We start from the raw sequence: 25,791 nt of genomic DNA, 5'->3' as shown, positions 1-25,791 counted from the left end.
TTCGATATTTGGACCCTACCAACACAAGTCATTAAAAATTGAGACAAGACAAACTCATTTGGCTAGTTACAATCACAAAAATGCATTCAGCTCCTTTTTGTAGGCTAACAATTGTGCCCAACTTTATTTTGATTAATAAAAGATTGGAGATTTACAAAAAGAATTGAACGGGAGAAGAAAGCAAAGTTTCAAAAAACCAGCTCATTATGGAAGTGACCTAGAAGAACTAGACTATGACCAATCTCTTCTTCCGCTTTCTTTTGATCTTTTCTTTTTCTCCTGTACCACTACAAATGACATTTCATAAACTCATAGATTCAGGATTTGCTCCTTGCCTTAGGATTGTGAATCTCAGCTTCCCAAACCAAGTTAAAAAAACACACCCCGGAATATGTTGATTATGCCAAAAAATAAGAATAACAAATTTACCGATTTATTCCAACCAAATAAAGGTTTAAACTGAAATAATAATCTAGTCACCATAATCATCCATTGCACCAAGAGAAAAGGTCTGAATCCAAGTGCCAATAATCAAAGCATCTACACAGACACAGGATGATCCAATGCCAAACTTGGAAGTACCAGCTAATGCAAACTAATTAACTCCAATAAACATTAAGTAGAACATCATCAAAAGCACAACAATCAGGGAAGGAACCACCATCACAGCTCCTTACCAAAAGGACTTTTATGTTGCACCAGTAAATATCGCAGTACAATATCTGCCAAATAGATAATTTAAGACATTTTATAGATTAATGTGAAAAAAAATCCAAATCTGCCATTAGGCCCATATTCAAGACATTATCAAAACTGAACCACCATTATATACTTTTATACCAATCCCAGAGAAAATTCTCCTTCACAGAAACAACAGTGGATCGCCAAGCCAATCATAACAAAAGCTATTCCGCAAAATCACTATCATATGTATATAACCCACCAAAACATTAGCAAGCAAAAGGATGTCAAAAACTATTTAAAGAACGAAATTAATAACAGCAGAAAAGGATAACTCATAACTGCTACTATGATTGTTCCTCCTATTCAATTTCTTCATGCGGTGTTAGTGCATTCCCTTGCAAAGTGACCCGTCTCCCCGCAGTTGTAGCACTTGCTTCCACCAATAGTAAACCTCGAGTAACCGCCGCCACTGCTACCTCCACCGCCACTGGTACAGTCCCTTGCCATATGCCCCTGCTCCCCACACCTAAAGCACGAACCGCCACCACCACCACCACTACCAACTCCACCACGACCTCCACCACTGCGTGAACAATCCCTAGCCAAATGTCCATAATCGCCACATTTAAAACAGCCTCCCCCGCCGCCGCTGCCACCATTTCCAGCACTCCTATCACAATCCCTAGCCAAATGCCCAATCCTGCCGCAGGTATAACACTCTCCACCGCCGCCACCAGAGGAGGGCATCCTATCACAATCCCTAGCTAAATGCCCAGCCCTTCCACAATTATAACACTCCCCGCCGCCGCCGCCGCCACCGCCGGCGGCTCCGCGAAACCCATAACCATTCCCATTCCTCCTGTTATACCCGCCGTCGGGAAACCCATAGCCACCGCGGCTTCCGCCGCCGCCGCGGCCACCACGGGAGTTATCAACAGGGGCTCCATTAGGGCCAGTGACATTAACGGCCTTGGTCTTATTGGCCTCTACTATGACCGAAAACTCGACAAGCTGACCCTCCCTAAGGGTACGATAGCCGTCAGATCTGATCTCAGATTGATGAACGAAGAGATGCTCGCTGCTATCGTCGGGCTTGATGAAGCCGAAACCCTTGTCATCCCGAAACTTCACCACCACCCCCCTCGACCTAGTATTCTCCTCCGCCATTGAATTGCCGAACCCCAAAACAAAGAAAAAAAAAAGAGCCCTAGATGTTGGGGGCGAAATCTATGTAGATATATAGAAATAGCTTTTAGATTGAGAGAAGAAGACAGATTTAGGAAGATACCGGCAGTAATTTATAGAGGGGACAACCCTAATAAGCTATTCGGGGCTTTAGAGTTTGCTTAAGCGAGGAGTATTACTAAATACCACTCCACTAGTGAATGGGCTCTCGTTACTTAGGGCTGCACATACTTACTTGGAAAAATTTTTATGGAAAGAAAGAAGGAAAAAACTTTTCCTTCCAGCGGATTTTATGGGTTTTTTTGGTCGAGTGGGTTTGGCATCTTAAAGTTAGTGTTCCCCCCCCCCTTTTTTTTTTTCCCATTTTCTCTCGACAGAGGAATTTATTAAAAGGAAAAGACAATTTGATTCAAAACTCGGTTTCATTTTGTAATTTGACTCCAAATTTGTCTCAATTTGGAACTTTCGTGTAAATCTATAATTCTAGCAAATGATCAGTTGTTGTATCTGTTCAAAGTCCTTTTGTGCGCTTAGCAATGATTAAAAGGGCAACCAAAATTCTAAAGAGAAGTTGCCGTTTTGTAGAGAGTTGAGAGACATTCAGCAACGAGAAAGTTCCTAATTCACCCCTCAAAATTAGAAATTTCGTCGTGGCAGGAAATTAATTGCTTCAAAATCCCCCCAAAATTAGTAGCTGGCTGTCACATTACCACTAAAAATTGGTAAAAGAAATTGACCGAAAACGAGTTGATGTTAAGGCTCATCTGTGAACAAATAAGTTTCCAAATTGGAGGGTTTATTTTGGACTAATTCGCTTTCAAGGACTGAATCAACACTTTGATCTACTTTGTAGGGCCTAATCCAAATTCATCTATACATACAAATTCAAACAATCTAGCTAATTAGCAAAATTAACTAATAAGTTCAAAAAAAAAATTCTAATCTTTTGGTACAGCTATCCCAACTAAAATCCTACCCAAGCTATCTCAACTTTTAAAGAAAGGAATTTTTCTATAATAGGAGAAACAATATATGAATTTGCAAATATATATATATATATATGACAATTAAACACAACAATTCTTCAAACAGTTTCATAGTTTCTTTTATTTATGAAAACACATTTAAGGTAGAAATTGGCTCTAAAATTAGAGCCACTTCGAAATTTTTGGATTTTTTTCAAGTAAAATTTAATATAAAACTATATTATTCTTTTAGTTAAAATATAAATCCGTGCTACACCCGGCCTAAAATACTAATTCTGTGTTAATCTACAGTTACAACCACAAAAAAAAAAATTAATGTATCAAGAAACAAAAACCTGCGGAAAGGGATTCAAGTTTCGTATCGGTCACGATCCGGCCCCTCAAAACTTTAGGGATCTTCAGAGAGTCAACAGCAGTACAAGGAGTTGAAAATCGAAAATCAAAAGAAGAAAGTATAAGAAAAGGAAGAAAAAAATAATATTACCGAAAGAGAGTTACCTATGTACATGAACGCAGAGAAAATCACATAATGGACATGTATTTATTTTTTTGTACAAGAAGAAAGCAAAAATTAGTAGACTTCCACATTCCATTGCTCGCCCTTCTTCAACTGCTTTTTATACTCAGCCCAATCGATCCCTGAAAGAAAGGCAGAAGGAAAAGTTTGAGTACTGGGAAGAAAAAGACGAAATATGATGTCGACACAATCTCACCATCTTTAGCAGCCAATGACGCCATAATGTCATCAATTCCCTTTTCCATGCCTTTGAGCCCGCACATGTATACGAAGGTGTTGTCTTTCTTGAGCAACTCCCACAACTCTTCTGCATATTGAGCCATCCTGGTTTGGATATACATCTTCTCACCTTTCTCGTTGGTTTGCTCTCTGCTCACTGCAAAGTCTAGTCGAAAGTTGTCTGGATGCTTTTCCTTCATCTTCTCGAATTCCTGGCGCAGTCATTAACACACAAAAAATGTCCTCAACTAATACTAACAAGCATAACAACTAGTGTTAAGGTCACCTTGCACCTTGCACTCAGTAGTGTTAAATTGTCACTACTGATGTTTTTACCTCTTTGTATAGCAATGAGCTGCTGGTGGGAACACCCAAGAAAAGCCATGCCAATCCGTTGAACTGCATTATTCACAGAAGAAGTGTTTGTAATACACTACTATTTTAGACGGAAATGTTGACTAGTCAGGATACAAAGATACAACTAGTTGTAAACGCTGCTAGCTCTAAAAGCTGCTGAGAAAACTGTGAAATAAGTTTCTCACAAGAATTACACCAGATAAACATCACATAAGCGTTGAAATGGTCATTCCCCAACTACTAAGCTCAACCTTTTGCTTCCCATCCCTATGGAAACAAAAAACAAGATATTCGATGACACAAAAACAAGATACACTAAGATAGCTGGAACCAAACAAGACATTTCTTTTTTCTTTTTTTTTTTCAACAAACGAAACAAGACTTTTCCGTTTCTTCCCTGATGACACCTCTCCTGTACAATTTTTTTCAAGGGATCTTCGAAGAGTCGCGAATACTGGCAATAACAATTTACCTTGTAATCGTCGTGCTTCTCAAAGAACATTTTCCATAAGAATCCACGGAAAGGAGCAATTCCTGTTCCAGTGGCAAGCTGCAAGGATGCATTTGAATCATAAAAATGCTCATCTATTGGATGGCTGAAATATACACATCGTGATGAAGTAAATGATAACACAATGTATAACGTGACACATATCATACCATAACAACGGTAGCATTTGGATCTTTTGGCATTAGCATTTCTTTCCCGACAGGTCCAGTGATTTTTACTTCAGCTCCAGGCTTCAGATCGCCTGATGCAAAGCAACAATCCAAGTTCCACACAAGGACAATTACAAGCTACTTCTACATTCTTCTAGAACCTCGTTGAAATTATGCACAACAGTTTTTTTCTTTTACTAATGTTATGAAATAATATACATCAGGGAATTCTGAGTTCTTACACAAGAAGTTTGAGCAAACTCCTTTAACAATTTCCGCTTGGTCATTTGTATAGACAAGCCGCTTGACACAAAGAGATACCTATATAAAGGATTAAGGTACGACTGTTTCAATAGCATAAAATAGGAACACCATTGTTAACAAGGAGGAGAATATATAAGCATGGTGCTATCTGCTAAATTGCTCAGATTGCAATCAAAACCTAGACTCAGGTCATCTCTGCATTATAATTTCAGGCATCGGCTCATAATCGTGCCTCAAAAAGTAGTGAACGTAAATACAACAAACATGACTACAGTTCCACAAACACATACAGTTTTGGAATCCCCGAAGTCACCAAGAGCACTGCTACCAATTGAGTACAACCTCAGCTTGTGAGGCCTTCCATTCTTGTCAACTCCATCTGCTATAACCCCAATTGATTGACCTTCCCTGTAAGGGAGTTCCCCTGATCAATCCAATATGATGATCAGGTAAAGTGGACTAAAATATACAATTTAAAATCAAAAGCTGATGCAATTCCAATGTAGCCATCAAATAAATACTAAAACTGACTGACGAAGCAAGAAGCATCTTAAGATATATACCCTCAGTGGTGAAGACCATGTGCCAAGTCTCTCCAGGCGCATCATCACCAGTGATCTTAGTGTTAAGGAGGCATCTGCCAATATATGGATCCTTTGGTTTGTACTTGTTTGTCACAACACCTTCTTCCTGTTTCTTGGAAACCTTCTGTACTTTCGCAGGGGCCTCAGTGGTGACCTGAGCTCTGATTGAAACCAATTTCCTGCCTATAGACACATTTCTATGGTACAGAGGAACCTGCGCAGATAGATAATGTAGCCCGCATTAGACAAAATTGATTCTTTCAGGAGAATCAAATGTTAAGAATGGCAAGAAAAGGGAAAGGCAATCGCAGAAACCTTAACGAAATTGATTCTTTCTGGTGAGATAATTGATGTTTTGGATGAAAGAGAAGCAGAAGTTTTGGAGGATGGAAGTGACACTGCAGCAGTGACTGCAGTAGCCATGATGATTAGAGTACAAAAAAAAAAAAAGATGGAGAAGAAAATAAGCGAGAAGTGAAGTGGTGGTATAAAGAAGATAGCAAAGTAAAGATTAATGTTTTGACGAAGAAGGGGGTGCAAAAGGAAGAAGTGGGATGCAAGATTGTATTGAGATTATGGATTGGGTGGATGTGGTTTGAAAGGCAATGCAGTGGCTGGCATTGAGGATAAGCAATATAGTAAATGTATGACTCTAAAATCTTAACCTCATTGATTCTGTATATTGCAGTCTCAATCTGTCGCCAAAAGGTTGGTTGTAATATTTTGTTTTTCTTGATTCCATGGGCAAAAAGATCTCAATTGTGAATGGTCACACGAGGGTGCTAAAGTAACAGAAATCAAGCAATATCGGTCTTTGGAAATGCTATCCTAAATTGAATTTTTTAATTTTCTATCCAGATATGTTATGTATAATGTCATTTTGTCCCTTTCCTTGAGAGGAGAAGAACGTATAGATACTCAGTTCGATATATTTCTTTATCTCCCCATGAATTATATGCTCGTAACGATAAGGACAGAATTTTTTTTAATTCTAATTGATTGGACATATTGCCCCGATTCTTTTGAGTAATATATCCGGGACCCAATGTGTTTGAATAGAATGTTATTTAAAATAATGATCGTGAGTAATTATTTAAAGTAATTTAGCAAGCGAAATATTATGTGAGATAATTCAGCAATTCAAACACACTCACAATCAATACATTCTAAAATCACCGTGAGTAATTAGGGAAATTTATCTGGAATTATAAAGAAAGTTGATAATTTTGACAGAGACCCGATAGCGGAGCTGCAAAGTGCCATTGTTCAATATTTTTCTAGTAGGAATTGTAGTTTTTAAAGGAAAAATTGTTAATACCTTTTCGAATTATCTTTCTATCTTATATACGTCAAATCGTTATAATATATTTTTTTATAAAATTCTAAAGAATAGCAATTCAAATGAGAACTTTCACATTTTTCACATAACGACTGGGTGCTGAGTGGTAGCTCATGGAAAATTAGCTGGTAGATACTTTACCAAATGAAGAAATGGGTTAATAATCTCCTATCCAAAAACTACTCTTGTTGTTTTGTATTTTTATCTCTCTGGTATCTAAAATTCAAGTGTGCTCACATAAAATTTGGGAAATTTTTGCTTTAAAATAAATTATCTTGAATTCCACCTTTAAAAAAAATTATACGTACTTAACTAGGGCTTTAAAAAAAATTATACTTAACTTAGCTGGGCTGGAATATCAATTATCTCACATGTGAGTAGTGCCTTTTTCGTTTATTTGCTCTTTGGGGCTAAGCTGGTATTTCGAATCCCTGGTAAAAGTTGATGTTAATGGCTTGTTTGATTGGGACGAGTTTCTCTTGAGCTGTTCCGGAGGAGGAAGGCATAGAACAATTACAAGAGTCTAGATGGTTTTTTCTTTTTGTCAGATTCATTGATTTGCAAATGAGGGTATAATAATTACGTAACTAGTAATGCAACAGCTCATAAATTAGAAAAATTTGTTTGTAGAAAACAAAAAATTATTGACTTTTAATCTTATTCAGATGTTTAATAAAACTAATGATATATGCTGTATATATAGTTGTTGCTATAGCAATTTATGACCGTGGTTTTTGATTGAAAGGGCAGATGATGAATAGTTTCTTCTCTTTCGGTTTTTTATGTGGTCTTGTAAATGGGGGGTTTGGGAGAGGGAGTGTAGGTTCGATCTCTCTCACTTGCACCATTGAAAAAAAAATGTGGTCTTGTAAATTATATAAAATTGGAAATTTTTGTTTAAAATTAAGACCTCCAATGCATAAATATTTCATAGTCTGCAATTGTTCCTTTCTTCATGGATGAGTTTGGCATGTATTTCCTTTTCTGTTTATGATACATCCGGAAACAGAATTCTTATGCAGGTTAAACAGCCCTAAAATGTTTCATCCATTTTCTAATACTCTCTTTGGTTATATATTAGTATACATACTGGTTCACTCCTGTCCTAACTTATAGTCTCAGAGTAACAGTGTCTATTGTCTTCAGCACGATTTGTCCAGTTTATGCTATTCTTGTTGTCATAAGGTGACCAATCAATTATCTTGAGATAAACTTGTAGATAAAATTCAAATTACGGTTGATACGGTACAGATGAGAGTCAGGGTTATAAAATTATCTAGCAGCAGTTGTAACCAGTTACTGTCAATGTTTGTTTAGCCTAAAGCTTAACTAGTTTAAGCAATTTCTTTTTAGTTGGTTTAGTGAATCAGAAATTCAATTGTTAATACAGTCAAGTGATGATTTCCTGCAATAAAGTTTAGCTTATAGCTACATATGTAGTTGACTCAGCCTGTTAGTTTAGCCAATAATTTGATTTACCAACTAAATAGTGAAACTTAGTTTAGCCTCAGTTTTAGTTGGTCTTAAGAACAGGTTTTTTTTTTCTTTTTTAGTTTATCTTCTCCTACGAATTCATGTTTTAACTTATATCTGCATGTCCTGAAGGGAAAAATGAAAAACAGAATAAAGAATTAAAAGGAAGAAGAGGATAATGATGATGGCAACATTGAAGGGAGGCAAGAAAGGATTTCTACATGCACTGTCAATTTGATTAAAATGCTTCCTGGATAATCTCCTACCTGATTTCATCGCATGATCCAACTCACAGCCCATAATCAAACCAAGAAATTGGCTACAAAAGAATCTTTGGAATGCCAGCTTATGCACGGAATGCCAACACATGATAAGTTACAATTAGAATGCTGTTTCTTCTTCAAGATCCTTATTCATCAGAGTTCCTACTTCTGACTGCCAAGGTAAAGTCAGCATCTTGTACGATTTCCTTGATATCTAGCTCCCTAGACTAGCATATTTAAGTCCTGGAACTCAATTCTACCATTCTGGTAGTTCCTCGCATACCTTTTTTGACAGATTAATTATTACTAAATTGGTTTAATCTATTTTACAGCATTATAGAATATTTTTTGGGGATAGGGTTGTGAAACATCACCTTCTGTTTCATTGATAGAACTACCGAGGACAACTAATTGTTAGGTATCTTACCTCCAGTACTACTCATGCATTACAAGTGCAACTGCTCTTGCTCATCGAGTATGTTCAAGTTTTGATCTCCTAAGGTACTGCCTGCTTGAGATTAACTGCTATTATATTCTTCTAAAGAACTAACGAGGTTTCTGTATCATAATGTTGGAGAATGATACTTTCATGTCTGATTAACAACAAAGAACAAACTAATGGAACTCAACTGTCTACATTTCTCTGTGCCTGTGCTAATGCAGACACATGAGATTGCTTCAGATTCATGCCTGTTAGCACTGAAACCTCTTTCCCTGCAATTCTTTTCTGAGGAATGATGGGTCTTGTCTGAAAGGGACAAGTGAGCTGTCATTCTCTTAACACAAAGTAACAGGGGAGCTCCTGTTACCCCTCTTCTTCTTCTTTTTTTCCCTTGGTAAGAGGAGCATATGTTAAATTCAAACTAAGTTATAGGTCCAGAATGGGAGAAGCAAGTTCCCCTGATGTCTTCTAGTACTAATCTAACTAAACAAAAGTCCTATCTTGCTGAGCACCCAGCTTTGCTAAATGATCTGCACAATGATTTGCTTCTCTGTAAAGATGCCTAAGAGTGACTCTCGGCAGTTCAGAGATCAAGAATCTGCAGTCAGAAATAATGGAAACCTATTCATGAGAGGAGATATCATATCTGCAGATTCTATTAGTTGTAAAGCAGTAGTAGCATCAAGTTCTAGTTCAACATTTTGCAAATTAAGAGATGAAGCTAGGGATAAGCCATCCCTTATTCCCCAGAGTTCAGCTAGAACATTTGTAGCGTGCCCTAGATTTCTGCTAAAGCCAGCTATGCAGTGGCCTAAGTGGTCCCTACTCAGACCTCCAGCTCCGGCTGGACCTGGATTGCGAGCCGAGGAGCCATCAGTATGGTGCCTCTGTTTGATTAGGTGTTTTAAGTAGCCAGACAAGTAGTAAAGCTTTCGTGATGGTGACAGAGATGGAAAAATACTCTATGTGTGGTGAATCGAATTGCTTGTGTATCAATGCCATTTTACATCGTGGAGGTTCATTTTACAAAAATGGGGTATAATGTGAAGTAGTTGAGTGAAGTGACAAACAGTTGTTATTGGTCCTCCCCTGCTAGTTGCCTCTTCCCTCTGCTTTCCGACCTGAGAAACCAACCCCATACCCTTCATTTCATCTTGTTCTTTATCTGCAACCTGAATAATCTAGTGAATAACAGACGCTTTGAAATGTCAGGCCCTGAAGAACTTATATTCCAACATAATATGAGGGTCAATGCACTAAAATTTGGTGCAGAAGTCGTGATCCGTGTTATAAACCAGAAGAATATACCATATAGTTGTGGTTGGAGTTTGAGAGAATTAGGTAAATGTTTTGCCAACGTGCATTTGATAAGTGATAACTGAGCATGTTGCAGCCACAACTCGTTATACAAGTCAGATTGAACAAGTCCACCTAAAAGTTTTCAGTCAACAAATTAGCGATCATATTCTGCCTCTTTTTATGTTTCTCAGACATTATTGTTATTATTCCACACGACAAAAAGAAAATCAACGAAGATCGTGCTCAACTGTTACGTGGTAGTACCCTGCAATTGAACAGCTGCTCCGACTATTCATTTTGTACGCAAAAAGAATCTCAGGTTCACAAGTCTGCTTCTCGTCCGCTGCATTTGTTTCTGTCAAGACTCAGCCCACTACGACGGGGTTTGAAACAGGGCCTTTACATTTACCTTATCAATTCCAGTAGAGCCATCATGAGTCTCTCTATCATTATAAAGTCCTCGTTTCCAGTTTGTCACAAGAGAATTTGGGGAAATGAACATCTTTTTCTTGGTTCCTCAAAAAAAAAAAACCTCTTTTTCTTGGCAAATCATAACCTCAACCAAACTAAAGAATATCTCCAAGTAATGCTTAACACTGTGTCTTGGAGGTAATATTACATCTCAAAAATGAGATACAGAACAAGACATGGAAACCAAAAATCAAAATTAAAAAAGAAGAAGAAGAAGAAATGACAAGGCAAATAAAGATCTTGCCTAAAGAATTACAATAAGAGGTAAGAGGTAATCTTATGTACACTCCATAAAAATAAGAAATAGAATTCCATTACATGAATTCTTAATTTAAAGAAGATACAAATTGTGCACATTGACATGGAACCTAATGGAATCCTCTTGAGCCTCTGGATTGATAGAGCTCCAACCTACCCTTGGCCTCTTGCAACACACTCTCTATATAGTCATCTTGGTTCAGGAATGCCTGCTTGGATGCCCACTCGAGCACTGTAAGCACCTCAGCCTGGGCAAGTTCTTCATGGTCTGGGACGTGTAATGCAATGTAGGACAGAAGTTCCAATGCATAAATCTGAACATGTTCGCCAAAGTAGACGAGTTGAATTAGGTGCTTTACCCCTCCTGCGCTTATTATAGCCTTGGAGTGATCCAGGTGCAAGTAGTTATCCGTGCAAGCAAACTTTCTCAAGGCAATGCAAGCTTCCCTGGAGATATCAGCTTCTCTTTCATCAAGCAGCATTACTAATGGGGATATCATTCTTGTTTCTGTTGCCCGAAAAGTCCTAGCCAAATTCCCAATAGACTTGATGCAGGGAATGAGCAGGTCTGAATCAGCCTTCTCGATAATTATCAGCAATTGATCAATGACAGCTTTGCAGGCAGGTGAATTAGGCTTGAATGCTGCTCTTCTCAGTTCTGCGTCCAGCTCGGCTACGGCGGTAATCTCCGTCAATGCCATCGCAGAATTGTACTGGACCTCTTCAGAGCCTTTCTCTAAGAGGATTGCAAAGCACAATAGAGCTCTTGATTCAGTGATGCTGCGGCAAATGGGAGAATTACGCTTGGCAAGTTGCCAGAGTGCCCTCGCAGCCATTGCCTTCATATAAGCCTTAGTATCAGGGTCCTCCAACTCCCTCCCTTTATTATTCACGCCGGACAGAGGAACACTTGACTGATGATGATGATTCACATGATTCTGCTTCACAGTCCCATTCCCATTGCTCTTGGCAAGACTCGTCTGGTTTGCTCCGTCGCTCGGCTTTTGCTGGTGTTGTTTAAGCTGATCCTTCATAGCCATGGTAGTAGTAACCACACTATGCATCTGATAGGGCTGTCTATCCCCCAGAGGGTGCGGAAGCCTGCTCTTTTCATCATCCTCAACCTGCTTATGGGCAACATTATTAGCAGCATACGAGTTATTGTTACTCGCCAAAACAACTTGATGGATCGAAGTAGCCTTGCTAACAATTGCATACTTGCTATGTTCTTGCACGGTCTCAAACGCAAGATGGCTCACAAGCAACCTTATGATATTATTTTGGGCGAAAAGATCCTGGCAATCTGGGTGATGAGCTGCTAGCTCTGACACCGCCCAGGCCACCACCGCCTGAACTTTCATCGGGCCTTCTTTGAGGATTTTCGCAAACACCGAGCAAACACCAGCATGTATCATGTCTTTGACGCTTTCAGGGTCGCGTCCCAGAAGCCCAAGTGCTCTAGCAGCATTCTCCTGACCCTCGAGCTTCCCTTCTTTGACTAGCTTCAACAAGGGCCCAACCCCACCTTCCTCAATTATCAATTTCCCGTACCGGTCATTATCTCGAGCCAAAGAAACCAGTGAAGCCGCAGCATCCGATCGATCATCCAAGGATCCAGTAATCAAAATCGCGATATGCTCCCAAATAAGGCACAAAATAGGCTCATTCGCGGCAATAGGCGGAAGCCCCAAGTACTCGTCACCCCTGTCCTCGGCCGGGGTGGAAACCCGGAGAAGCCAAGAAACATCACCAATCGAATTCTCAAGTTGAGAAGACATCTTCCTAAATGCGGCGGTGGGGATGATGGCGAAAACCCTTTTCACAAGACCATTCCCACGGCATTTCAACACATGTGCAAGAGCTCTGTCCAACGCCTGTTCCGTATCAATGATGATCCGCCTTGTTGGCCGCTCATAGAGTTCACTGCTAGAGCGTGCAGCTTGGCGTAGCAGCGTCGCCAGCTTCTCAGCTTTACCTTTCAACTCCGCACAGTCCTGCTTGAAAGAAGTAGCCTCGTCTGCCGCCTTGGTCACTTGGTCGGCCAATTGTATTGGTTTTGCAAGGATCTGCTTCACTATGTCCGCCATCTACGGCTTCTTTAGGCCCAGATCAGAAGTCAAACCTGCAAAACCCTGCCAAAAAAATACAGGAAAGAAAAGAAAAGAAAGAAGAACCCGGGCCAGTACCCTAAATGGAAATGAACTTTCAAATCCCAGAAGAAGAAATGAATCAGGGAGTTGGATGAGATGCCACTATTATCTTTGAATGGGAGCTGGGATCCAAGAAGGAGAAGAATTCCAAGCAATCGAGGAGGTTTGGTGGGCGGGTTTTACAAGGTCAAACGCGGCTTGGTTCGAGAATTGATGGGGAGGGTTTTACTTTTCTTCTCCATTTCCATGGGGGTGGGAGTAAGCCAATAAGGGCTATACTCTTAACGGACTAGAGAATACTTATATATTAGTCTACACGACTCTATTTCTTTCTTACTCCAATTTTTTGTCTGAAGAAGACTTTTTGTACTAGACAAAGAAACAAGTAGTAATAATTTGTTTGTGAGCTTAGTTCTCTTATGCTATTTTTTAGAATTTTTAGAATTTGATATGTGTTTAAATAAAAAATAATAATTAAAAAATATGTTTACAGAAAATATAAAAATTTTAAAAAAAAAAAAAAAAAATTTGCAATCCAAACATCAAGCCTAAAATTTGGCTTTACCAAAAATTAGCATTAATTTATCAACTGATTGGCTGGCATCCTTAACCACTAGTTTGGGGCGTGGTCCACCATAAAAAGACAAAAGAAGGAAAGGAGTTGAAGCTGGATTTTTTTATTTGGCCGCGCAAATGAAAAGGGCAATTTGATGTTGTAGTAGTAATAGATACTTAATTAAAACTTCATTAAATTATTTTGTTAAATTTATCATCCTTTAGATTAAGTGGTTTTGCTTTTCATTTATTTTAGAAAGATAAATGAAAGACAGTTTTGAGTACCTTTGGTCTAAACATTTATGCTCTAAACATCTTGGTAGATGAAGAATGGGTGAATCCCAATCTTAGATGCTAGGCATAAGTGATCTTGTGGGACAGTTTGTCCGTTTGATTGGACCCTTGTCCAAATACTGTAAAGTTTACGGATTTATATATATAAAGCCAACGTTTCGACAAAAAAAAAAAAAAAAAGTAGCTTTGGTCTAATGTTTAATAGGTTCTCCAACGCTAATCAAGAAATGCACAAAATCCGCTTCTTCTTTTATTTTTTTTTGGACTAAAGACTAAAGTAGATAGTGATTGACTAAGACGTCATAATGACATTTCAACTAACTACTAAAATTTTATATTGTATCTACAAATATGTATTAGTATCATGTAGCAATCATTATTAACATTTCCATTGCACAGAATCCAATTTTGGAGGAAAACCATACGAATTCAGACCCTTTTTTTCCTTAGCTCAAGACAACCAAATTATTAATTCTTGATTTTATAGAAGATTGAACGTTTTGGTGTACTAAAGACGTTGATGACCAATTCAAGAACTAAGAATAATTAAGCAAAAATTGGAAATCAAAAGCATCCCAAATTGGGTCATCAAATTTGTAGAATTGGTTCAACTCTGCCAGCATATTAAAGGTGTTGGGTGTGGTGGTTGTGTATTTTCATTTTCCGGTGTCCAACCTACTTCACTTGCCAGTACACCACGCCACAATAATCTCTGTCCAGCTTCAGCGCTCTCTCTTCTCTTGGTCTTGGGACGATGATGAACGTGATAGATACAGCAGCGGTACGTTCTCCATATTTTGTAATATTGACGGGACAAGTGATTCGTCCTCTCTATTGCACGAAGTTCCACCGGACGATCTTTCGTGTCCTAATCATTTTTGCCCTTTCGCTTGGTACAACGCATGATCTCGCCTTGCATTCCGTAGCTTCCAATGTAGCTTTCAAGAAACTAGGACCCCGTTTTTCTTATCAGGAGAACAAATTTTTATGATAAATTAATTTATCAGTTTCGACAAACAAGTGCCCCGCCAGCATTCATTTCGTTCGTTAGAGACAAGTTTTGCTTGTTAATTTTTTTGAGAAAGAATAATTAATTTAGAAAAAGTAATTAAATATTAAAGAAAATGTAATAATAGTAGTGATTATGTATATTTATATGAGCAGAAATAGTAATTGAAGAGAGGGAGTGTAAGTAAGATGTTCCGAACCGTCCCTCTCGTTTAAGCACAAAAAAGGGAAAAAAAAAAGGCTTTTTACAAAAAAAGATTGCGTGTGTTTGCACATGCAAGGATGGTTTTGGGAACTACAAGTAACCACACAAAAAAGGAATCTGTCCATGTCCTATTAATGATTTAGTTTTTAAACTTTTTACTTTCCCTACGCTAATCTTGCCCCCAACCTTAATTAATAACCAGTGAATTCCCTATATTAAACAACCAATTCCTAATCTCCTATTCTATAGGATTAGCGGAATGCAAATGTAGCGACTAATGATAAAAGGGAATGCAACAAAAAAAGAAATAATGTAATTATATTAATTAGTTAACTAATTAAAATCCAATTAGAATTTGGTTCACACTCAATCGATGAACGAGTTAAAATGAAATCAAATCTTGAGATTTAGTTGGAACCATTCATCTCGATTTTAACCTTCAGTTTAATTAACACGAGTATCTCTAAAGTAAATGGATAAATTCCCTAATCGACATCAACGCTATTCTATAGGATTTTGGAAAGGCAATAACTTCCACACGTTTCCTATATTTATAAGAAGGCTTCTGGCGCTATCAATGGCGCGATGCAAGTCCCTTAACATCAAGGTCAGGCAGTCCCGCATCCAATTATGCATATTTCTAAGCAGTCACGTTCTGAAAAGGCAAATGCTTTCAATTTCCTTCCCTGCCTCTTTATAATTCCCGATGAACATTTTTACTAGTCGAAAATCACAAAATGTGAGTCAATCCAAGCACTTAAGTGCAGGAAAGGGAAAGAAAATCGTAATTCTGTTTTCCTTTTTGTAGCACAAACATCGAATAATTATCCACATACAATCATCAAGTTAGTTTAGTCACCAATACGATTATACTACTATTAAGGAGGTTCATCATAAGTTGCTTACAGATGTATGTTGGTACGCATGCTGAATTTGGAGCTATTATCTCTCTTCTCCGGGGAAGGAAAATTCACATTTCCAAATTAATAGAAAATCGTCTGAGAGAAAATTTCTTTGATATAGTCGACAAAATAGCACAAAAAATCGGATGAGATATTAAGCAATTTGATGAAGTCGACAAGGGCTGGTGCGATCTCTTGAACTGATTTTCTTGATGTAGTTGCTGTCCGATGGTGAGTTGCAGTCTGGGATCAAGGCTGCAGGCCCCGTGTGTCTATTTGTCAGTGGGGACGTTGGTCCAGTTCGATTGTCTCAGGAATTTGTTGAAGTTTGATCATTGATGTGGTCTTCCACTCTCGTGCACCTTCCAGTTGAACTATATGACTCTAATTGCCACGGTTTGAGTTTGACACATGTTTTTTTTTTTTTTTTTTTTTTTTTTTTGAATTACAACAAACAAATAACAATTTAAAAGTATTCTTCTTTCCCCTTTTTGCATACATTCTCGACTTTATTAGCATTCATCAGACACAAATAATCTGTAAATAACTTAAAATTAGTATTTTTTTTTTCTTTCCACACAAACCCTTTATGCAGCAGGCTATCAAGTGTGTACGAATGCAGGTATTGGCGTATGAGATGGGATAGAATGCCTTGCAGAACTGTGGAGATATTGTAGCGTACCAATGTCTGAAGCGCAATAGCATTAATCTCTTCTTCTTTTTTTCGTCGACGCAAGGAGTATCCCAATTTTATCGGACTAATTTTTCTGCACTTGTCCACCCCACTATCAAGAATACACAAAACGGTAGGGGAAGTGATTCGAACACGCAACCTTAGGATTTAAAGAGATTACCCTAAAACCATTCGAGCCAATCCGAGGGGCAATAGCATTGATCTCTTAAAACTAGGGGTGCAAACGAGCCGAGCTCGAATCGAGTTTTGGCTAATCGAGCCGAGCTCGAGTTAATTTTGTGAAGCTCGAATTCGAGCTCGAGCTCGACGAGCTCAAAATATCAAGCTCGAGCTTAAAAATAAAATAATTATTATTTTTATTTTTATTTTTAAAAAATAAAAAATAATTATTTATTTTTAAAAATGAATAAAACAATAATTTTTTTAACAAATAATAAAATATTAGGAATATATATGTAATTTTACTATTAAAATAAAAAATAAATATATAATTGAGCTCGCGAACCAACGAACTTAATGTTTTTGAGCTCGAACTCGAGCTCGAGATCGACTTAATTAACTCGAGCTCGTATTCGAGCCGCTCGCAAGCCGATTCGCGAAACACCCCTACTTAAAACGCAACTTTTCAAGTTGTTTTACTTTTCTTTTGTGGTCCAGAGTGATTTTGGCTTCTGTGGTTTTATGGGACAAATTGGCGGTTGAGCTAATTATAATTATACCTAGTACAAATGCATTTCTCAACTCGGGGACGTGTTTCCAAACACAAACATAGAAATAAATTGGACCAGGAGCAGGAACGGTTGCAGGTGCAATCGTTTCTAAAGATTGTGTGCATTTTGCACACGACATAATTCTATTTGTACATGATGTAACTTACTTTCAACAACGTGCAATTTTAGAATAAAATTTTGTGAATCCCATACATATTGTTAAAAACGAGATATAAGATGAGATCTAAACCGTACAATTTTTTTTTATCAAATATTGTCCGTGAACGGTCAGGAACTACAGCAACCGTTCCTGCGCCTCTTCCAAATAAATGAGACCCAAAATACAGATCTGACCAAGTAATTCATGATGAAGCAGGCTAGGCGAAAGGTCCTCAGCAAAGTGATTTGAGCAGCTGAACCACCAAATTATGACGAGTACGACTAGACGACTCATTGTCTTTTACTGGTAGGCTCTAGGCTTTTGGGAATGGAAAAAGAAGGAAAACAGATCCAACAATTAACGTTGTCCTGGGATGTTCAAATGGCACTGCATTATCCAGAGACACATGTTTTTTGCAGTTGGTGAAGAGATTCTCGTCACAAGAAGCTTCCATGATAAATATGGATGCTTTTTTTCTGCAGATCTCTAACCATGCACGATGGCTTTCGAGCGATGCTAATTTTGACACGTCATGAGCGTCTTCGGCGTTTCCTAAATTAAATTTTGAGGAAAGTTGGAATTTTGTATCTTTCGTTCTTGTTCATCTGACACGTTTGATTCCTTAACCGCATGTGTCACAGGCGACAATTGGCCGTAAGAGATGCTCGTAGTAGTTGTATAAGTTATCAAACACCTTCCCAAAGAAAAATATATTATTGTAATCCAAACAAGGCCTGTGAGTTTTACAATAACGGTGGACAAGATAATCGAGAAATTTATTAAGTACTATATTAGTTGGAGGGAAGATGTAATAGTAATTCTCCTGAATAATTATTGAGCAGAAACCACAGGCAAGAATGCTGAAGTGGAACATTGATGTTATAGAAGGGACCATCTTGAGAGAACAGAATTAAAGAGAGTTGACGTACTTTTCACAGGAAAAGGTTGTGCATTTCTAATAATAACATGCTACACAAAATAGTAGGGTAGGGAACTTATCAGATATATATATATATATCTATATGATAGTAGCCAAAATTATTGAGAGACCAAAATGTGTGTGATCTGCTGATGCAGCAATGCTCGCTTGTTTCTGAGGCAGATTCCCTCTCCAAGGATGAGTGATGACAAGACTGTTAAAAAGGCCATCCCACTTTTAGAACAGCACTTCATATGCAGACATGGATTTGGCTTGTTTCGGTGATGATGAAGTCTGAAACAGGGCTAGCTTCTGGCTCAGATACGGACGGAAAAATGAGAATGCAACACGTATCAGAGATTCTTTTCCATAAGAATGAATTCTATCCCATTAAGCTAAGCAACAAAAAAGGAAGATGGAGCTGTCGTACGTAGGCTATAAGTAATACTACTATACTTTTTGTGTTCATGATTGCCTCTCGTTAGTCACATGTTTTCCAGAGCCATCCTCCCTGAATGAATGAATATCTGACATATCTAAAAGAAGAAGACGGTGCAAACAATCAATAACGAGGATTTCTTACAAATTGTGCTGCAGGATGATCTGTTAAGTAACAAGCAGATGTTGAAAAACCATTCCCAATTTTCTCTTATTATTATACTTCTTCCAATCTTTCGTTGAAACCCCATCATCAGTAGAAAGACGACAAACTACCACAATATTTTGCCATGTGAATTCTGCTGTATGAGGGGTCGAGAAGGCCCTGTCTGTTGCCTGAAAGCCCATGACCAAAAACCAATCCAAGCACGGATGGCCGTGCAAAGATTTGCTGGCAGTGGCAGCGGCAGGGCGTCAATCAAAGAATCCTATAGTACTTCATTTCATTTGTCCTCTTTTGGGCTTCTCAATGGAGCTGAGCAGGTCCTCTTTGTTATGGCTTCATCTTCTTGTAGTTTAGCCTCCAGAAGAACTAATTCCAACAAGTATCAGCAGCAAACCCAGCATTACTGTACCAGGAATCTACACCTTTCTTTGGATTGCGATGTGAGGTCAAGCTTCTGTTGTTAAATCATCAGTTGCTCTAGAAATGGATCAGGGCCACGTGATATGGACCTCACTTGAACAACCACCATGGCCATCACACTTGTTGCCAAGTTATTGGCTCCTATAAGTACATATGACGGATTAAACAATTCACATTTCACATCTTCTTCTTCTTCTTTTTCCTCGACCGGTTTCAAATTTGTTTATACCTCAACTCAAAGTTGTGTAACATGATGTGATTGAGCAAATTTTTGAACGAACATCTAGAAATGGACCTTCGAATGTAACTCTAAGGAGACTTCGAACCACCACAAACATATATCCAAATCTTTCAAAGCCAGTGGAGTATTTGGTTTGACGTTAGATAGATATGTGAATTACTAGTAGGAAGCCGATGATTTTCCTAAGTAGCACGAATTCTTGTTATATAAGTAATTAAAAAAACTGCAGACGAGGATCCTCGGATGTAAATTGTTGTTATAATTTTATCTGAGCTAGACTATCATCTTCGTATTTGATTAACTTTCCTCCACTGGTCATGGTTCTTTAATTTACACTGAGCTTAAAGAACCATACAAATTTAAGGCAAACACTAACGATCATACAAATAATTAAGTCGGTAGGGTATTCAATGGAGTTCCAGGCTTTGCGAGGAATCTATACTGTTGGGTTGTCACCGGACAACCATCTCAAAAAGCTCTCAAGAAAGCAGAACATGATTGCGTGCATGGTTTTGTCTGGACAGTATAAACCAGGCAACTTTATTCATACAGACAAGAGACAGATCACGTAGCTTCTTCGGGAATCATGTTGATTTAGAGATGAATTTATCTAGTAATTTTTGTTGCCCCACTTTCTCTGATACTGCCCCCTCAGTACTACTACTGTTTAGCAATTGAGCCTCCATCTTTAAAAGGGAAACATATGCACATGCAACCATTTGAGAAACAGAAGAAGAGGTTCCAAACTTTTTCATGACCCTTTTTTGGTCTTTTTCCGGTGAAATATCTTATCATTATTATGGCCTTTTTTGAGCAGCTCATTCTTGGCATTCTTTACCAGCAAGCAAGACTTTTGTCTGTTCTAAGCAATTTGAGAATATACAATTCAATCAAGCAGCGGAAAATTGGTGATGTCAAGTGCAACATCTGTTTCTGTTTTCTGGCCCAACATGCAAGAAAAGCCCAGCAGATCGTTCACCAACAGGTGAGTCCATATAAAATGTAGTTTTGTTGAACACTACCGAGTACGTTACGGGTATCCTTTGAACCCAATCGAACTCAACCCTCTGCAATGCTGCTTCCCATTCCAATGTCTCCTTGGACTTTTGATTGGACTTTTTCACAAAAAAGTGAAAAACTATAATTACTGCGTTCCTTCCATTTTTCACCAGAGGAATAATTGGCATGTGCTAATTTTTCCACTGGGATAGGTAAAGAAGGTTGAAGTTATAAGTTACAGCCAAAAATTTTTTTTCCACAAGCCATCACGTCATCCCCCCATGACATGTGGATTCTCGACATTCCTACTCAAAAGAAAGAAAAAAAATCCTCGATCAGTCGGTTGGTTGTCATTCCACTTGCTTCAAACTTGTCTTGCGCAATTTCCTTCCTTACAAAAGAAAAAGGTGCATGGAAGATTTCGATCCGATGTTAACTTACGTGCACATTGATTGAATAATATGCGCAATTCTCCTTACTTCCAACTCCTCGTGTCCGATTCCATATTCTCATGTTTGTTAGTTTTATAGAGTTGTTGTTGACAGCTCCGGGATTCCGCCCTCAGAATTGATCTTCAAATGGCTTGAGTTTTCAAATCCGTTGTTTTCTGGCGGTAGCTTGATTATTTTGACTTGGAGCCCTCCGTGTCAAATGATTTGAAGGCCTGCCTTGCTGCATATTCAGCGATGGCCGACTCTGAATTGTCATTCTTAGCATAGGGGCACTAGGTATTTCTGCAAGTAGGACCAAAGAGATCTTCAGTTCACTTGATTCTCTCGCTGTGCTGGAATGTGGAATGTGGAATGTGGAATGTTTCTTTTATGGGATAATTTCAGAAAACTCCCTTGAGGTTTTTGATAATTTTATTTAGCTCCCTTGAGATTTTTAAAATTGCACATACCTTCCTTATCATTTAAAATGACAATATTACCCTTAAACATATTAATGAAATTTCCTTGTTTGGTATACTTATACTTAGAATGACTTTATAAATTATTTTTTCATTATTTTTTATTCTTATTCCTTTTTATTTTAATTTTTCGCCAATAAAACTGTAGAACTATCACTATGACCTCTAGTTTCTATTGTAACCAAATGTTGAATTAGTGATTTTTTTTATGAGTTAACTTTATATGTAATTCAATATTTTTTCTTAATATTTGTTTCTATTTTTGGTATTAAAATTAACAATAAATCAAAAAGAAATGACCCAAAATCATTGCTAAATTATGATAATTCCACTACTCCAAAAATTCATAAACTCTAAATCAATTATTTTAATATTTTTTTCTATCTTATAAATCAATAAAATACCATCAAAAGTATCCTATCATAGTGATAAAATTATTATTATAGTTGTGTACCACATAGTATGTGTGGATATGAAAACTTTGGCACCTTTTTTCTTATAATTACACTAGATAATCTTATAATTGTATAGAAAAATAAATTAAAACTCATTATACGAGGGCATTTTTGGATATTCATTTAAAAATTTGATCCAGTCAAATATTATTCTAAGGTTATGTTACTAAAACTATCAAATCAAGGGAGGGAAGTGTAATTTTTCAAATTTCAGGGTAGCTCAGTGAAATTATCAGAAATGTCAGGGAGGTTTCTCAAATTATCCCTTCGTTTATTCTTGGGGGGTCCTGGTGGATTTTCAGTACTCCTCCACACAGTCTTTCCATTATACGTGGCATAAGCTGGACGGTTAACCATGCAAATTCAAGAATTACCACTAAATTGACTCGATTCTTGCATCCTCATCTAAATCTCTCCCCCTCCGCATACTGCTATTATTTGATCCTTTGTCGTTCTCCACTTGTTAGTTAAAGAAATGGCTAATCACGTAGCATAATTCTAAAGCTGACTATAATGATGATGATATAAAATTACTCCAAATGGGTCCCTGTATCTCTATCACCCTCTAATAATGTTAAAATGACTTGAAGACAAATATTCTGTGTGGAGAAAACGAGTGATTCTCTTCTTTCCTTTTTGGACCCTGCCTTTTTCGTCTTCCTTGTAGATTGGTGGACGACTAGAGAAGCACATGTTATGAATATTGGGGTTCGATCATTGTAACTCTAGAACTTTCAAATACTTTGAAAATATTTTATAGTGTTTTAAAATACTTGTGATTTTGGCTTGCTCATCGCTAATTGATGGATACATTCTACAATCAATTCAAGATGAGGGCTTCAACGGTTACAGTATACATCATTCAGAGAGCTCGAAACGAAATTAGATTTCAATCAAAGCAGACATCAGTCAGATATGGGTATTTTTGATGCCATTATGATATAACTGTTTCTTGCGATGAAATTCCTAAGACTAAGGAGACTTGGAGGATGTTGGGGGAGAGAGGATCCATTGTTTCTCGCTTCTAATGCTGGTAATAGTACCTTAATTTCCGTTTGCATGGCGATGAATCCTAGAATTGGTGGAACCAATCGATGATTTACATTTGAGCCAACCGAAAACAAGCTTGGGTTTTCAGCCATTCGTTTGTAATGAGAATTTAGGGACCGTCGAGGAAAGTCAATTAAGGTTTTTTTTTTTTTCTGAACTAGCTTCGCTTTTTATCAAAAAAAATTAATATTTCAACTTATTCTAACAAGTCATTCGAGGGTACTCATTGATCAAACCCATTAATAAAAGTTTCTGCCTTTGATCATACACAAATTAATAAACTATTACAAGAGGAATAAACGTCGGCCTTCTAATAACCTTACTTTGAGATGCTTTTAAAAAAATTACTTTTAGATTGACCGTATGTAAACTAATATCAAAACAGAATGTTATGTACATTTCTAACAATACGAGGAATTGCTATCTTTTCCGATATCTTGCAATTACAATGCAAATTCTCAACCAATGCTAGTTAATATTACTTCTTCAATCGCCAACTAGTTCTACCAGTAAATCCCATAATACACTACTAAATTTCATTCAGTGTAATTTCTAATATTAGAGGATATTTATGTGAAATTATTCGAGGTTTCTGAATTTTTCCCATAATCATAATATGAAGGCATCTCCCGAATGCAGGCTTAAACGACAATTTGAATTTGGTCAAGTTCATGGGCCCTGCTCCTTCATTCAGATTCTAAAATCTGCTGCAGTTGCCCCTATGCCCGGAATGTATACTTAACCAGCCAAATTTTGGTAATCTTTTGGCATATGTCCAAGGAAATTAACAGCCCTTTGAATTGTAAAATGGTTCCAACATTTTGTTGCAAGAAAATTAACCCTGATAATTGATAAGATGCTAATCAATTTGTTCCAACAGTTTGTTTGCAACTATAGTACCAAGTGCAAGCTAGTGGACGACGGGCTGATGCTGGAAAGATGTTATGCTGCATTTTTCTAACAGTCTTGTTTCCCAAATTTTAAGAGATCATAGAAAACTCTCAACATTAGGCCACTTACTAAATCTTATTTTTTTCTTCTTTGGTTTTATTACGGGAATATGACAATTGACAACCCCTACAAAGAAATCAAAATGTTAACGAGCATGGAACATATTTTAGTGCCATACGCATTAAAGAATCTCAAATATTGCTCTCTATGAAACCGTTTATGGACACGATACTTGTTTGAGTGCAGCGTAGACTGCAGAAACAATCTTTCAATTTTAAGTGGATTTTTAAGCCAATTAGAAGAATTGAGCAACCGAATCGATCTTAAATCTTTCTAGAAGGTTTCCGCAAAGCGGAATAACTGGATTTGCACCTGTTGGGAGGCGTACTCTTTTTTCTTTTTTTTTCTTTTTTTGTCTACGCGTAGAGTGGCAAAGACGGGGATGACCCCAGCATCCCAAAGAAGCGAATGACCACCGGACCAAATCGCCAGTGGCTGTTGGGAAGCGTACTCGTAACCCAACTGGTCCTTCTTTCTAGAAGCTTTGCAGAGCCAAATGGAAGTATCACAAAATAAGTCCAAGTACATAATATTGAGGCCAAAAATTATGCCATAAGTCACAATCTACATGTTATTTTGTTAATCATTCACACCGCGTACCCCAGTTACCTCTTACATTTGGGTTTCTTCGGATTCCATATATACAAGTTAAAAAAAAAAAAAAAAAAAAAAAGAGAGAGAGAGAGAGATTCCACTGTCTACTCATTATCTCTACATATTTTTAAAAAAATTTTTTTTGGGGATTAGTTCAAAATTTTCTGAACTCTGTATGTTAATCTATCGATTATCTCCCCATCTCTACCAGCACTGATCAGTCTCCCAGTTCCGGCCACTGTAACCGGAATACCTCGACTTCGTCGGAGACGGCGTGGAATAGAACCGGACGCCGCGGTGACTGCGGAACAGTCGCCGGTCGTAATCAGCACGTTTTTCCGGATCAGATAAAGTGGAGTAAGCAGCATGAACCTTGATGAACTCATCCGCAGACGAGCTCTTCTCATCAGTCCCCGCCAGGTCTGGATGGCACCCTTTCGCTAGTCTCCGATACGCCGCCTTGATCTCACCACTAGTGGCTCCCATCGGAATCCCCAAAACCTCGTAAAACGACGTCGGAGCTGTTAACCTGGGCGGCAACACACAAGTGGAAGTGGTTCGCTCGCTCTCCGCAGTAGCATAAGAAGCGAAAGCTGCGGAAACAACACCTGCACGTGGCTGCCGGAAACTGGAGTTGGACGTCGGCGGGAGAAAAGCTTCGCCGGAGAATTTCTGCGGAAACTGGAAGACGGAACGCGAAGGCGAAGATAACAACGACATGATGAATTGACGGTGCTGTTGTTCGTTAAGAGTGTGGAGTGGAGAAGTCTTGGGAGGTGTATTTATAGACGCGGGGGTAAATTTTACTGTGGCAACAGTGAATATGGTCTGGAGAAACGAGCAGTGAAAAATTACCGAGGATTTTTTGTAGTTTCTGATTGCTGACTCTGAATATCGTAGGAATGTTTA

At 38.0% G+C, this 25,791-nt stretch overlaps 4 protein-coding genes and 1 long non-coding RNA gene across 5 annotated transcripts; 1 reads left to right on the top strand and 4 right to left on the bottom strand.

Moving 5' to 3' along the window:
* Positions 1 to 734: 734 nt before the first annotated feature.
* On the bottom strand, positions 735 to 2,834 carry LOC113778015 (glycine-rich protein 2). The gene has a single exon (XM_027323260.1). It carries the CDS (start codon positions 1,849 to 1,851, stop codon positions 1,057 to 1,059), a length of 795 nt encoding a protein of 264 aa, XP_027179061.1. The 5' UTR covers positions 1,852 to 2,834; the 3' UTR covers positions 735 to 1,056.
* Positions 2,835 to 3,191: 357 nt separating this feature from the next.
* LOC113777514 (ferredoxin--NADP reductase, leaf-type isozyme, chloroplastic) lies at positions 3,192 to 6,025 on the bottom strand. Its single transcript, XM_027322627.1, has 9 exons — positions 5,772 to 6,025; positions 5,436 to 5,670; positions 5,163 to 5,296; positions 4,851 to 4,929; positions 4,609 to 4,700; positions 4,421 to 4,498; positions 3,928 to 3,990; positions 3,569 to 3,803; positions 3,192 to 3,494 (listed from the first exon to the last, which is right to left on the bottom strand). Exons 1-9 carry the CDS (start codon positions 5,877 to 5,879, stop codon positions 3,427 to 3,429), a joined length of 1,092 nt encoding a protein of 363 aa, XP_027178428.1. The 5' UTR covers positions 5,880 to 6,025; the 3' UTR covers positions 3,192 to 3,426.
* A 1,113-nt stretch (positions 6,026 to 7,138) lies between these two features.
* On the top strand, positions 7,139 to 8,973 carry LOC113778520. The gene is made up of 2 exons (XR_003469276.1): positions 7,139 to 7,168; positions 8,401 to 8,973. It is a non-coding gene; the product is annotated as an uncharacterized LOC113778520 (long non-coding RNA).
* Positions 8,974 to 10,963: 1,990 nt separating this feature from the next.
* Positions 10,964 to 13,433, bottom strand: LOC113777673. The gene has a single exon (XM_027322834.1). The coding sequence runs from the start codon at positions 13,086 to 13,088 to the stop codon at positions 11,112 to 11,114; it is 1,977 nt and encodes a 658-aa protein (XP_027178635.1). The 5' UTR covers positions 13,089 to 13,433; the 3' UTR covers positions 10,964 to 11,111.
* An 11,358-nt stretch (positions 13,434 to 24,791) lies between these two features.
* LOC113778089 (chaperone protein dnaJ 11, chloroplastic) lies at positions 24,792 to 25,791 on the bottom strand. Its single transcript, XM_027323360.1, has one exon. The coding sequence runs from the start codon at positions 25,600 to 25,602 to the stop codon at positions 25,087 to 25,089; it is 516 nt and encodes a 171-aa protein (XP_027179161.1). The 5' UTR covers positions 25,603 to 25,791; the 3' UTR covers positions 24,792 to 25,086.

Source organism: Coffea eugenioides, chromosome 7 (genome assembly GCF_003713205.1).
Source record: "Coffea eugenioides isolate CCC68of chromosome 7, Ceug_1.0, whole genome shotgun sequence".
Classification (NCBI taxonomy): domain Eukaryota; kingdom Viridiplantae; phylum Streptophyta; class Magnoliopsida; order Gentianales; family Rubiaceae; genus Coffea; species Coffea eugenioides.
This window is presented reverse-complemented; position numbering and strand designations above follow the sequence as displayed.